Source organism: Heloderma suspectum, chromosome 4 (genome assembly GCF_057233095.1).
Source record: "Heloderma suspectum isolate Gila_16-S chromosome 4, 16-S_ref, whole genome shotgun sequence".
NCBI lineage: Eukaryota > Metazoa > Chordata > Lepidosauria > Squamata > Helodermatidae > Heloderma > Heloderma suspectum.
The window spans coordinates 276,921,265-276,936,651 of record NC_139461.1 but is presented as its reverse complement, the minus strand read 5'-3'; the positions used below and the strand labels follow the sequence as shown (position 1 = coordinate 276,936,651).

Below are 15,387 nucleotides of genomic sequence, written 5' to 3'. Positions count from 1 at the left end.
AACTAGAGAAAGAGAATAATAATAACAACAACAACAACAATAATAATAAGCATTTGTTGTATAAGGGGAGCCAAAGGTAGATATCTTAGAATCTTAAGAGATATTTTAGTGTATATGTACTGTTGTTGTGTTTCTGTTTCTGTTGTTGTTGTGTTTTGTTTTTCTTTTAAAAATAAAATAAAAAAGGCATAAAAAAAGACTGAGAAACCTGCAATATGAAATAAGAGCTATAAGTATACTTGGTACTGTAGAAAACCTCCATTAAATTTTGAAAAAAATATACACTGAAACATCACTGAAACAATTTAAAATGAATAGATGTTAAGAGTCATGCTTAAGAGTTACCAAACTCTTCTTGACACACATAGATCTGTGTTTTTATCTGTGTACTGTTGTGAACTGCCCAGAGAGCTTCGGCTATTGAGTGGTATAGAAATTAAATAAGTAGATAAAAATTTACAGTAAGTAAAAAAAACAGTTCTACAAATGTTCTGAAGAGGACATGATGACTGAAGCTGGGAGTTCTGTTCTCTATATTAAACAGGTAGTAATCATAGAATAATAGAATAGTAGGGTTGGAAGGCGCCTACAAGGCCATCGAATCCAACCCCTAATAGAAAAGATATTACCAAGTATTCTTCTCTTGCTCATACCTTCACTAGACTTTTTTGGTACTTTGAACTTTACAAGAAGTTTTTTCAGCTGCTCTCTCACAGTTGTGGCTCTGACGAGGCCTTTGTAATTCAGAAAGTGGTCCTGACACCACTGAGAACTCTTGTTGTGCTGCACAGAAAAGGGTAAGATAAAATACACTGAAAAGTTTGTTTTGAAAAAGTGTTAGTTCTCGCTCCATTTCCAGGTTTTTCTTTCCCTAATATGGGAGTCGTGGACACACATGCCAAAAATCTGTCTACAGCCTAAAACCCTATAACCGTACTGGCAAGAAAAGTAATTATTAAGGCTGGAATTTGCATAGGAGACTCTGGTACCCAACTGCCTCCGTCATTCAAACCCGTAAGTTGGCCCTTTGGAAAATCTCATGATATGTGAAGATGTTTGTTGCTGTTGAATTTCTCCGCACTCTGAATCTACTTTTCAATTGACAAAGCCATTATAGATGAGACAATTCTGTAATCAAGGTATTATGTTAATAAAATGGTTACACTCCAAATCTAAGCAAGCATGCCTACAAATCCATGGGACTGCTGAGGACATGAGCAGAATATCAAGCCTGAGAATCTCAGCATTTAAATATTATAACACACATACAAGTTCCTAGCCCTTATTGCAAAGGAGATAAGCTTCAAACTGTATTGCTACAAAATACATGGCATGTTGTTAAATCTTTCACATCTCAGAAGGGCTGAGTAGGGCTTTCAGTGATCTGGGTAGAGTTTATTGTTCTTCACAACTTCTTGACACCATCAAAAACAGATTTGGCTTTGTTTAGCTTTCAGCACACATCCACTCCTGTTAATTACTATGTTGGATGTTTCCAATCTTCTAAAAATAGACATCAACCAGATTCAAGACTAGTAACATCCACACTTCTCATGCCTCCTTTTGTGTTTTAACTTGCTGCTTACTTTTATAAAAGCTTCATAGACATTAAGCATTGTGAGATGGTCACCCTCTTCAACAGCAAATTTTCTGTGTTCTCTGATCTGAAAAGGAGAAATGTTTTCAAAAAATAATAATACAGAGGCCTTAGACAGGGACCACAGATATTTATTTTTGGACAAAGTACAACCAAAACACGCTCAACACCTGTCACTGGATCACCAGTCCAACTTACCAAGAACACTTCAATCTTGTCAGGATGAAGATTCAAATTGTACTTCAATATGTGCGTCTCATTCTCAGAAGCTAACATATATTATTTTACCTTCTGTCATAGACTGCATTACTATTTAAATATTTTTACCAAGCCTCTCAACCGTGGTTACCGAGGTGGCTCACAACTTGAATTAAGATAGAATATCCAACACTATACGTCCAACATAAAAGAGTTGGAAAGGAACATCTGTGAGTATAGAAATGGCACTTACAGCTTGTGACTTTTGGTTTGGAGGAATTGTAAAAATGTTCTGGATCTGCATCATGGCTGCAATGCTCAGAATCTCCTGGGAGCAACCAAAATTCCCTGCGAAGTAATTAAAGAAAAAGAGGGGGGAAAGTAACTTCACTTTCATACTACCATAAAAAGAAAATAGTTTGGTCCTCATCCTTGCCTGATTAAAACAGCAGATGACGTTGTAATGCCAAACAACGCTAAATATAAAATGCACAAATATGCAACTTATTGAAGCAGAAAACAGGATGTTTATAACTCTGCTGTAAAAGATTTATGAAGATTTGCTTCATGAATGTGTGCTCATTCATTGCTGCCATCAGACCACCATGCTATGTCCTATAGAACTTCATCACAGAAAACAATGATATTTTGCTTCTGCTTTGTATCAGATAATAGAAATGCTAAGTGTTCTAATCTAGCTGTGTTACAGATTACATGCAAGCTAAATTACAGCAGTGTGACTCTGACATTACCTGATTCTAGGAGCATCTTTGCAAACATGGGATTTAAAGGGAACTCTGCTATCCTAATTCCAAGGGGTTCAGTGAGACGACAATATTTATCAAGTCCTGCAGGAAAATAAGCAGCAATATAGAATACAACTTCAGATGACTCAACACTAGGTTATAAAATATGTTGAAACGAATTAATTATGCTGGTGTTAGAAACATGACACTCTCCACAGAAACAGACTTATGATGCTGCAAGTACTATTCTACAAAACAAAAATTCTAACGAAAATGTCTCACTGGGATCTGTTTATTGCATGGGTCACTTACACCCTGATCCTAAAACCACAAAAGAAACAGAAACTGCAAGCTTCCCAGAGTAATTAGAACAAGCCATTTTGCAACACACAAGACAGGTTTCTTGGGCATTCCAAGGTCTTATGTTGAGGTTTATTGTGAAATAGAGAACTGAAATTCTGGCTCTAACAATAATCCAGCCATGATTTCATCCTGAAACCAGAAAGTAGCATCCTGTACAGCACTACCACAGGTCATGTATACATCCATGAATAAATGCAGATGCACTTTTGTGTTGTGGACACTTCAAACAGAACACATATATAACACACGTGCTTCTTTTATTGCAGGATTTAACAATGTGCACTTTGCAAATAGAATTGATAGAAGCCTCAGATTATATCTGGCCACATAAGGTATTACCACAGAGGCAGAACAGATCTTCTGAAGCATGTCAAAGCTGCTGTTACCACACCGTAACACATGAGAGTCTATCACTCTGAAACTTTGTGTTTTTTTAAATACAAATCAAGGTAGTTTCTTTTTTTATAGAGTGAAAATATAGACAACATACACACAACCAAGATGATTTTAAGATTATGAGAATGGAAAAGGGAAAGGATCCTGGTGAATACCTGACACCTTTTAACAACTGCTTTACTTGCTATCATTCTTGGTTACTCCAATAAAGTGTACTGTGAGAAAGGTTTATTCACATGTCTACGCTAGAGAAGAACACATGAAAATCTATCAGTGGCTTGCGTTGCACATGCCTCTCTGTCTAAACCAGTTAGAATTGTCATCGCAGGAGCAGTAAGTGAAAGCAATGACTGAAAATCCAAATACCCGACTCAGTTATCTTTAGAATCAGTGTTGATCTTGAAATCACAGTACCTTTGTTTATAGAAAATGCAACTTCTCCCAACATCTCAAGGGCCGACTATCTTAAAACAATTAGAGGTACTATTAGCGAGCAATCCTATGGCCCTTAGACAGTGTCTGAGGGGCCATTTCAGATTCCCAGATCAGTGCTCCGACCTCGGAGCTGGGAACTGGAGCTCCGACACCTCTACCCCACCCCCTCACAGCTGGTGTGGAAAGAACTACATCGGCTGCTCTCCAAGGTCAGGAACTTGCTCTCAGAGTATGGGGAAAGGAGGCATTTCGCTGGGCAGGGAGGGGACTGGAGAGGCTGGGATATGAGTGCCCGAGCTAGATGGGCAAAAAAGCCCATCTAGCGAAAATGCAGAGCGGGAGGAGAGGGGAAGCAAAGATCACCTCTGCAACTCCTCCTGCTCTGCACTGGAGTTTGGAGGCTTACAATCATTGTGACAGGATTCTGCTCTTAATGCTCTAATTAACTATAACTATAAAAAACTAACTGCAAAAAATCTACTATTACATTTTAGTTTTGCTTTTGCCTTTGACATTTGGAGTTAAATTTAAAGGTGCAGAGCATTTGCAGAACTTAACAGCATTGCTGGCAACAGTCCATCATTCAACTGGAAAATGTGATAGCGATGTGAGAGCTTCGGCTTTTGGGTGGTACAGAAATGAAATAAATAAAATGGCAATAAGCAGAGAGGATCCTTCTTCCTCTCCTTAGTTCTGTTCAAGAATGCAAGATGTTTTGGGGCAAAAAAAGCCCCCAAAAGCTCACTGAGGATTTTATCAGCCTTTCTAAGTGCTCTAAGGTATTTCTGAGCATCTTTGCAGTACATTTAGCCCTCATAAATACAACCGTTCCCATCTCAAACAAGCTGCAATAAATAAGCATCTGCAAGGATTCTTCTCTTACTATATCTCACAGCACAATACCCACACCCTGTGACAAAAACATAAAGCACAGAAGGCACAAGGATCAACGACTCATCCACATTAGAATCCCAAAATAAAAAAGCAGCAATGCTTAACAAGCAGACAGCACCTCTTAAAGTAGAAAGAGCTCCAGTGACTGGGCATGACTGCCATTATGACAGACTATACCAGAGAGTTAGGCTACTGTCAAAGAAGAGAAGTGCTATTTCTTTTTAAAATCGTTGTTATATTAGTGAAATAATCACTGAAAGCATTTCCAACACTGAAAATGCGCTACCTAGGTATAATTATTTGGATCCTGGTCTAGATTTATATTTTTAGGCAGAGAGCCAGTGTGGTGTAGTGGCTAGAGTGCTGGACTGGGAGTCGGGAGATCCGGGTTCTAGTCCCCACTCGGCCATGGAAGCTCACTGGGTGACTTTGGGCCAGTCACAGACTCTTAGCCCAACCCACCTCACAGGGTTGTTGTTGTGAAGATAAAATGGAGGAAGGAGGAGGATCATGTACGCTGCCTTGAGTTCCTTGGAGGAAAAAAGGCAGGATATAAATGCAATAAATAAATAAATAAATTTTAGTGTAGGGTCCTCAACCTATTCCTTAATCATCACTGCAGAAACATCTAAGAATCATATAAATGGATCAGAGCACTAGTTTATTTCTTTTGGAAGTGATGAGTAGCAGAGGTCTCCAAGAATGCACATGAAACACATAGGTTGTACACTATGCAGCAGCTATAGGTGTTTCTTCCTGACCACAAGCACATTTGTGTTGGCTTGGCCTTTAAATCTGTCAAGAGAAATGTTTATAGCTCTGCCAGAGATTATGTATCTGGTGCACACCCAGCACAGGAAGCAATGGTAATACTCTGTACCAAAGATAAAAGTGTGTTTATTCATATAATGTTGGGACTTTTAAGAAACAGGATATTCCCACTTCAGTTAATGATTTCATAGAATCATTGAACAGTAGGGTTGGAGGGGGCCTATAAGACCAGCAAGTCCAACCCACCACTCAATGCAGGAATCCAAGTCAAAGAATCCCTGACAAGTGGCTGCCCAGCCTCGTCTGGAATGCCTCCAGTGTGGGAGAGCCCACCACCTCCCTAGGTAGTTGGCTCCATTGTCGTATTGCTCTAACAGTCAGGAAGTTTTTCCGATGTTCAGCCGGAATCTGGCATCCTGTAACTTGAGCCCATTATTCTGTATCCTGCACTCTGGGATGTCCAAGAAGAGATCCTGGCCTTCCTCTCTGTGACAACCTTGCAAGTACTTGAAGAGCGCTATCATATCTCCTCAGTCTTCTCTTCTCAAGGCTGATGATCTGCTCCTCAAATTATGTGTAGCAATGCAAACAATTAGACTTCACCTACACGACCATTTAGGAAAATGTGCTTTGTAAAGGTGACAATTGAACGTTACCTTGCATCTTTACTATAGTTACAAAAACAAAAAGTCTTACCTCCTAATGCATAGAGTAGCTCCAAAGCTTGCACCATTGACTGAGCAGGTGGAGGCTGGAGAAAGGAAACATCGACACCATTTACTCTGCCTACTGTAGAGATATTTATTCCATTTATGCTCTTGCTTTTATTGAACTCACGGGGGTATAAATAAAAGAGTTCCCAGGCAATTTCCCATCCAGGCACTGACCAGACCCAGACCTACTTAGCCTCAGCAAGACCACTGCATCATGTGCCTTTAGCATTCCATGGTCAAAATATTTTTTAGTTTCTATGGCTGTTAACACACTACAGCATCTGTAGACCAAATAGATTCTAAGCAGTCCAAACACTTGTCAGAGACCACATGCTCAGAGCTCTCTGTCTTGTTCTGGGCTTGATCTGATCAGGAGCTACTGAAACTGCACTGAACAGATCAAAACATTCCCAAGTGAGTTTGTGGAAACCCCGACAGCACTACCCAGCTAATAATGTTCAGCTGCTAGCTAAAACCTACTTGACAGATCCATATAGTTATCTTGAGATATACTACTTTTCAGGTATACAACCTCCCAAAACACTTTACAATTAAAACAAAGAAACAGTATAGTATCAATAAAAATCAGTAAGACAAAGGCAACAAATGGGCTTTTTAAAATCCAGATATATTGATTTATCTTTTCCTGAAACTTGAATGCAAGAGACAGAATGTCATCAAAATGGATTCTTTATTTTCTTCTGGAGATGTTAGGGCTGCCAGAATCTGTTAGGCTGACACTAGACTTTTGTGTTAGGTCCATCCTATCCAACTTCATTAGTGGCAGTGCAGTAGTTAGTAGTTACTAGGTTATGAACCATTGACCTCTGATGGTCTGTTGAGACCTCCTAGTAATCATCAGAGAAGTGTCACAAGCACTTGACCTCTTTTGACCTCTCTCCTTTCAGCCTACAGGCATTTAGCATCTTTATTGCAAAGGGGAGTATAAGGCAGGCAAAAACTAAAAGGAACATTCAAGCTATATTTATTCCGCCTTGTGAATTAGCCCCCAAGTGTTACTAGACTGCAAAATGTTTTACCTGCCTGATTTCTTTACTCATAAGAGGGGATGGTACAGAACGGATAGAGCACACCTTACCTCCTTTGTCAGCCCTTCTTATGAATCAAAAGCAGGCAAGTTTTTAAAAAATGCAGGTTAGAAACTGAGCAGGCTGGCAGAAGGGGTGTGGAGTGTTCCTTGCCTATGCCACCACCATACTTTGTTTCTATGCTGAATGAACAGGAAAAGGCTTCACCTCCTGCATGTCCAGCATGGAAGCACAGCAGACTGGTAGCAAAGGAATAAAGTTACCCATGACTCCACTGCCAGCCTGCTTGATTGCTATACCAGAGTGCAGGAAGAGGCTTTGCCTCCGAGCCTCTAGCACAGAAGTACAGTGGGTTTGGTGGTGAAGGGATGGATCTCTCTGTCCCTTTGCCATCGGCTTGGTTGGTTTCAGTACTTCACTTCCTCCACAGCCAGCATGGAAACTGAGCAAGCTGGTGGAGGAGGGATAGAATGATCCATGCCTCCTCTGGCAGCCCACTCAATCAGCTCGATGGAATTCCATGCATTCGCCTGCATGGAATTCCTGGTCACCTATGACAAGCAGTTAAATACACAGCTCTATTAATTGTTCTATCTAGCACACAACAGAATGGTATGGAAATGTAAACACAGTAAGAAGAGAACAGCCCTTGAGGTCCTTTGTTATAACATTGGCCAAACTGTAGAAGAACTTGACAAACCATTCAACACAAAAGGTTAAACAAGAATCTCTTACTTACTGAGAGGAAGGGAAACCTAAGCACATTGTCAATTCCCAAAGCCTTAAGCTGCAAGATGACTGGTGCCAGGTTACTGCGCTGCATCTCAGGAATGGTGGACTGTGGCAACTTCTCAAAGTCTTCCTCTGTGGGGAGAGCAAAGCTCTTCTAGATCAGGTTTTTAAACACAAATCCATTCAGCCAACTCTACTATAAGATTTCAGAACGCAAGAGTAAAACAGCTCACACACAAACCCAAGGCATTCCAACTGATAGCAAATAAGCTTAGTATGGAATCAGGTTATACAGGACAACTGATCTCCCATAGATTGCAGTAGCAAAGAGTGTGCCTGCAAGACAATTTTGCAGAATTTGAAGCATGTAGTAGAAAGCTTCTCTGATCTGACTGCAAAGGCGAGTTGTGACTCATTGAACATTCCAGAGAAAGGGCATGTAAAATCAGGGGGAAAATCTGCACTGAATTAAACAGACCCACTAACTGAATATGCTTTAGATCAAGAAAAGTGCAAACAGAAGGAAGGTCACAGAAGGGGACTTTCCCATCCCTGATGCCCCTCCCCCAAGCTTCTCTGGAAGATCAGGGGACCGTCCTGAACAGCATAGCATAGGTAGGAAGGGATAAGAAAGTCCCCTTCCACAACCTTTTGGAGGGCAAGATGGGCTGCAGGAAGAGGGATAGGAAAGACCCATTGTGCTAATGGAATTCATCTGATTATAAGCAGCAAAACTGCCCTATGTTCTATCCTGTTACAAAAGCAAAGGTGTTTGGACAGCATGGGTGCAGCCCAGTCAAACAATGAACAGCTATTCAAGTTTATTTAACTCTATTATAAACATCTTATTATAGATTTTAAATCTTAATTATATCCAAGATGCTGACAAGACTTGTAAGCATAACAGTACCAACAAAAGAGCAAAGATTACACTGTTAAGCACACTCCACCTGTGTAAAGTCTGTAGCATTTCCCAGAGCGGTTCCGACCTGCACGGCCTGCTCTCTGATTAGCTGAGGCCTTCGATACTGGGACAACCACAAGGCATTCAATGGCTGTTTTTGGATTATAGGCACGGAGCTTCACAAAGCCACAGTCAATCACAAATGAAATGCCATTGATTGTAATAGATGTTTCTGCAATGTTAGTGGCCACTATGACCTGAAAGACCAAAGAAAACCAGTTTGCTTAGAGTTTATTGTGATCATTGATTACTGACTACATAAACTTGAGAAAACATCATAATGCTTGCCTGTAGAGCTGCATTAAAGAAAAGAACTACCCCCCTAAAGCTGGAGTGGCTACAACAAACAGTTGTTGAAAATACCCAGGCAGAATTAGGAAAATGAAGCATGCAAATGAATATCTGCTGAAGGTAAACAGGAACTAGCCAATACAAAACAACATTAAAATCCTTTCACTGAGGCAGCCTTCTCCAAGCAGGTGCCCTTCAGGGGTTTTGGACTATAACTCCCAGCATGCTCGACCACTAGCAATGTTGTCTTGGGCTGATGGAAGTCGAAGTCCAACACATCTGGAGGGCACCAGGTTGGGAAGGCTGCTCTACAGTATACGCCACCAAATGAAATGTGGAAAGATGGTTGCTAGGCTGTATTAACATGAATGTATAGTGGCAGCTATCACCATGTCAAAAGCACAGTGCCCTATTAAGCTACACTTATAACAATAAATAAAGCGTCTCACCTTTCTTACATTGTGAGATACCCTCTCAAACACTTTCATCTGCTCAGAAGCAGGCAGCCCAGCATACATAGGAAGAACACGGAGGTGTTTTTTCATCCCTGTGCGAGCAAGGATCCGAGCCTGTTCTATCAACATAGAAACAACTGTTTCCACTTCCTCCTAGAAAAAGATCAAGAAAAGTGACAGATAAAAATGCATTTAGCTTCCAGATCATACCACGGGCATTAAAACATGCTTACAGACAACATTTAATAGCATCTTGCTGGATTTCCTTCCTCCTTTTTATCTTAAAAATGCCAGCATATAGTGTAAAAGATATGGTTTCGAGACAGTAGTGATCCTTTTCCAATACTCTGTGTTATGTTTCCATTCCACTACCGACTATGAGAATGAGATGGCTACGTAACAACTAGGATTTGAATCCCGAGTTATCAGAGGTCTGCTTCATTTATAACAAATTGATGGCAAAAGAGGAACCACAAGTGATTTGTGTTTTTCTTTTTCTTGGCTGGACTAAAACTTCCTTGCAGGTTTCACAACCCACATGGAACTCATGGCTCTCGTGGGGTCGTTCCAGGAAACCACCTTCCGATACTACAGTAAAAGCAGGGGGAAAGGATGTGTGAATTGCAAAGATTTCCTTTTCATTGCTTCTTTACACTGTATGAAGCAGCTCACAGTCTTCCACCTAACAAAAATAACTGTTTTCCCTATGGGCTATATCCAATATAGTTCTACTTAGAGTAGACCTATTGAAATGAATGGGACTTAAGTTAGACTAACATTGGATAGAACCCCATGTTTGTAACGCCAGAAGGGGCATCACATCTATAATTTTTCAGACTGTTATTCCAAACATTATGGGAGGTCACACAAGCTGTTTCAGGTAATTATTAGGTACTATAATCTCTTCTCTTTCTCTCCAATTGTGCCATGAAGTAGTTCATAGAGGTGGCACAAGTGTTAGACTTCAGAATCAACGTGTTTTAATAGTATCTTCCCATGCCATTCCACATTATGGATTCTGAGCATCTGGAAAACACAGGTTGAATTGCCCATTCAATTTATATTGTCCTATGTATTTCAAAAACCTTTAACACTTATGACTTGCCCCTCGGCAACAGGACTGAAGCAGGAGAACAGTTCTTGTGCCCTCAACTAAGGCATAATCTTCAGATATTTATCTGAAGATAAGCTTGCTGAAGGGGTGGGCAATTTCAGAAACATCACAGACCATGTTTTCTGCTCAAAGACAAGCCCAACGTGAACAAGGCCCTTAGGAAAAGGCCTGGAATATTCCCCACTTCTATGAAAGGAACCTCCAGCTATTCTGCAGCATGACAGGAGACAGTACTTTTCCACACTATTACCTGGTTTGCATGTAACGACAACCCATTGGTTTAAAAACTGATGGGTTGTTATGCATGAGCAGGAGAGAGCCGGGAGCACTGCCTGCAGTGTGCCTGCCTCTTCCACTTTTCCTTAGCAACCCACAATCAGCTCGGCAACTAATGACTGGCTCCTGCTGAGCATGACATCTGAAGCCAGACCACTAGGTTGTTTTATGGGCTAAATAACCCAGTGGTTAACCTGTGGTTTGTTGAATTAACCACTACGTTGTTTAGCCCTTAAACAACCCAGTGGTCTGGGTTCGGACATCACGCTCAGTAGGAGCCGATTGTGGGTTGCTGAGTAAAAGAGGAAGAGGCAGACATGCTGCAGGCAGTGCACTGGCTCTCTCCCGCTCATCCCTGACAACTCCTCAGTTTTTAACTGGTGGGTCATCTTTATTTGCAAACCACCCCAATAGTTCAGGAAAGAGTGATCCAGTGAACTTCATTAAAAAAAAAACAAACTAAGAAGGTTATAAAATGCACTATGCCAACAGTGTGTCCTGTGAGGCTCAGAGCTCATTTATAAAGCAACCACATCAGAGCTCCACAAGTCAAATCATTTACTGCAAAGGAGCTCTAATTTTCAACATCCAACACCAGCAATAAAGTTTGTTTTGACACTGTGGAAAGTGCTGGAACTGCACAGCAAACTGCTTGCTACTACATGAAGCAGCGTGGCTGCATCACCGGCTGTCTGCACATTTGTTTGTATGTGTGAATTGGGCTTACAATATTAATGATTATATCTGCGCTCTTTTTGATTCCTAAGGCTGTTTCTGCACTGGTGTTAATCTGACGGTCAAGTCCACTCCAATTCATCTCCAACCACCACAACCTACACTGTACTCTGTGCTACAATTTTGTCATTCTATACTGCAGACAGAGAAACACATGGTAGCAAACAGTGGCTGTATTTGCAGAATAGCAGGCATAATGCTACTGCAGGCATCAGCTGTGCCTCATCACCCCTACTTTCTCATGTTGCTGTTCTGATCATTTGAAGCTGAAGTGCAGAAGCACCAGTTCAGACCTGCCAACATCTGGAAACATCAGTAAGCACTGAGTGGAAAGGAATACATCTGAAGGTATTAACATAAAGGAACACTGAATGTGCATGTTATGACTGTTCATCCTGTACAATAGGAGTAGCTTGTGTAGCAAGTGGGAAACTCCAGCTGAACTGAAAGTCAACTGATCAAGCTGGCAGTTGCAACAAAAACATACTGGCTGGTGGAAAATGTTCATGGATAACCCACTGGTAACTACCCAAATCAGATTAAAACTAGAGGTGGATGCATTACCCGTAAAATAATATACCTAAATACTAGCATTTGGTGTTCTCTCATTCACACACAAACACACACAAAAAAACACATACATACACTGTATGTAAGCAATGCTTTTAAGTTAGACCCAATCAGAATTCTTGCATTGAATCAAGTGAACATAATATCTTACATCAAAGTAACAATTTGAACAGGACAAACGTTTCTTTTGTGTCTACCTGGCCTGTTAAAAATGCCAGTATATCCCCATCACCTTCTGTCTGATGAATTTTCATGACAGTTTCTGCAGTTGATTTCACATAATCTGGAACAGGACTGTTGGAAAAAACATATACATAAGTACTAGAAAGCATTAGTTCCTCTTATTACCAAGAGAAAAAAAAGAAAATATATAATTAGCTTTTCGTAGATAATACTAATAGATCACATCTTTATAATGTGCCTGATACATGACCCTGTTACTAACTGGTTCTTCCTGTATTCATCACACGTCATTTACAGTTATCTCATTTGTTTCTTTGATATCACCACAAATTCTAAATATATTTGCATACACACACACACACACAGAAGAGTTTATTTAACATTAACGGTACGAAAGTCAATAAATTGATTTCTTCAGCACATACTGAAACTCAGATTTTTCAACAATTCAAGGCACAATCTTATGTTCCCCAGACTGTGTCTGGGGGACATAGGATATTTTGTTTCTGGGATCTGAGGTCAGATCCCAGAAACCACCCTCCTTGCCCCTCACAGCCAGCATAGTTTTCTCTGCACTGGCTATGTCTCCACACTTGGAAATGGAGCATGGAGATGGCGAAAAGGGGTAGTCCCAGGGGCGGGGAAGGGAGGAGACTTCAGAAGCTGCTTTACACAGCCTCCTATGGACATCCCGGCCTCCTTCCCTCTCCCTCCACGAAGCTGCGCCTAGATGGCCGATATCACCCATCTAGGGAAAATGCAGGGTAGCTGGAGCACAGAGGTGAGGATCGCCTCTGTGATCCAGCTACCCTGCATTGGATACTTGGCAGCCTCCAACATCAGAAGCTACCAACTATCAAGACAGGATTGTGCCCTCAGTTTATTTTATTTTATTTATTGCATTTATATCCCGCCTTTTTTCCTCCAAGGAACTCAAGGCAGCGTACATGATCCTCCTCCTTCCTCCATTTTATCCTCACAACAACAACCCTGTGAGGTGGGCTGGGCTGAGAGTCTGTGACTGGCCCAAAGTCACCCAGTGAGCTTCCATGGCCGAGTGGGGACTAGAACCCGGATCTCCCGATTCCCAGTCCAGCACTCTAGCCACTACACCACACTGGCTCTCATTAGTTGCACTAATGTTTGCCTATAAAGGATTAAGCACTATACAAATACAAACTTAAGTGCTTCTTATTACCAGAATATCCTATGTGAGAATTATGGAAATCTGATTCTAAAGGCCTGCAATACCTAATTAGTCTGAGCAAATTTTGTAAGAGTTATCTAACATGCACATAGGCATTAAACTGGGCATTGCCTATATAGGGCATATTAATGTAAACAACTCCTTGTCTTTAGAAATTGAAATCAAACTATGGCTGGATCATACATGGAAGTTTAGCACCTAGTCACTGCATAATCAAGTGATCTAGCAAATGTGTACAGATACAATGGCACAGACAGAACTTTCATACCACCTCAAACAAAATGTTTCCCAGTTCAATCAGTTCACATGGTCAGCTGCCAAACAGCAAGCATACAGGAACCAGGTGATGTACACACATGAACGAACCAGCCCTACATGCACTAGTTAGAAGCCTATTTTTAAAATGCAACTCTGTTAGCAACAACCAGCTGCCTTAGCTTTTCTATCAAAGGTTTCCTCAGGAGTAAAGAGTTATTAAGGAAATACTGTAGAAGTATTAATTTAAAATAAAAACAGAGGAGGTGGAAAACCAATTCCTCTAATGAAACCAAATATTTAGTCATCCCAAATGGCATTTAAGGTATGAAAAACAAACACCGCATCATGCAGCAAATGAAATAAGCACTAGTCTACAAAAGCTCATACCATAATAAAATGTCAGCTGCGAAGAGGCCACAGGACTATTTACTATAGTTCAGTTACTATAGACTAATGTGGCTACTCTTCCAGAATATTTTAATTGCAGTTATTTGAGCATTCCTCAATTATGTCTGATGCAAAAGTAGTGAGGCCACAAGAACATAAAGGGACATGATTTACAAGCATACGATTATCCACCTATGACACCCACATTTCCTTGCTCAGCACAAGTGCAAAAGCAAGCACTGTGTGTGCCGGGGTAAAAAAACGAGCCCACTTCCGCCATCGGACCTGTCCATCTCCTTCTGTGGAGGAGGAGAGAGGGCATGAAGGTGCTGCCAGGTTTGCCCATATCCCTTCTGTGGAGGGGGAAGGGAAGGACTAAGATTCCAGGGGAGGAAAAGCATGAAGATTCCACCGAGTCCCCGTAGCACTCGTCTGAAGTCTGCTCCAGCTGGCCGGTGCAGAAGGGGACGGGGGAAGGTTCCCGAAGCCCTCCTCCACTGAAGTCTGCGCCTGTTGCTCACAAAATAGGAGAAAGACACATTCAATTGGAAAACAGATTTCAGGTTTACATCCTTAACGTGTTGGTACCGAAGCCCATGTAAGACAATTCTTTAAAAGAATACCTAAAGGCTGTTTAAAGTTCCCTTCCCACCCAGACTTTTGTTCGACAACCAGGTATCAAAGATGCATGCTCCTCTAGCCACCACTTACGAGTATTAAACAGGAACAGACCTCTGAATATAGAAGACATCCACTGGAAATGTTCGCCCTTCCACAGTAAGGATCATGCTGGTATCTTTGCTTGGGTCACTAGTCTCATTTTGGTTAAAGAAATCCCTAAATTTCTAGAGTAAAGATAGCAAGCTGTTATTATCATCATTATCATCATTAAAATGCAGCAAAGACCTACAGAACGTTGGGAGTCCAGGCAGGGCATTGCTACTTATAGCTTAATGTTAGGAGGACATTTTCAAAGTGACATCATACACTTAGTATGTATACGTATGGAAATTACTATATTCAACTCTTAGGATCATAATAATAATTTCTGAT

The 15,387-nt window shown here is 41.0% G+C and overlaps 1 protein-coding gene across 6 annotated transcripts in view; it reads right to left on the bottom strand.

Annotated features, from left to right (window-relative positions):
* Positions 1-15,387, bottom strand: part of DHX35 (DEAH-box helicase 35) — a 49,265-nt gene that overhangs the window by 13,421 nt on the left and 20,457 nt on the right. For 3 of the 6 annotated variants that reach the window (XM_084853941.1, XM_084853942.1, XM_084853940.1), the window contains exons 9-19: positions 15,067-15,179; positions 14,620-14,844; positions 12,497-12,593; positions 9,599-9,757; positions 8,845-9,055; positions 7,902-8,026; positions 6,097-6,151; positions 2,548-2,643; positions 2,049-2,143; positions 1,587-1,664; positions 654-783 (exon numbers count right to left, since the gene is read on the bottom strand). In XM_084853941.1, the coding sequence (XP_084710067.1) occupies positions 654-783; positions 1,587-1,664; positions 2,049-2,143; positions 2,548-2,643; positions 6,097-6,151; positions 7,902-8,026; positions 8,845-9,055; positions 9,599-9,757; positions 12,497-12,593; positions 14,620-14,844; positions 15,067-15,179 (1,384 nt within the window). The remainder of the gene's footprint in view (positions 1-653; positions 784-1,586; positions 1,665-2,048; positions 2,144-2,547; positions 2,644-6,096; positions 6,152-7,901; positions 8,027-8,844; positions 9,056-9,598; positions 9,758-12,496; positions 12,594-14,619; positions 14,845-15,066; positions 15,180-15,387) is intronic. The other 3 variants (XM_084853944.1, XM_084853945.1, XM_084853943.1) reach the window with 1 other exon arrangement.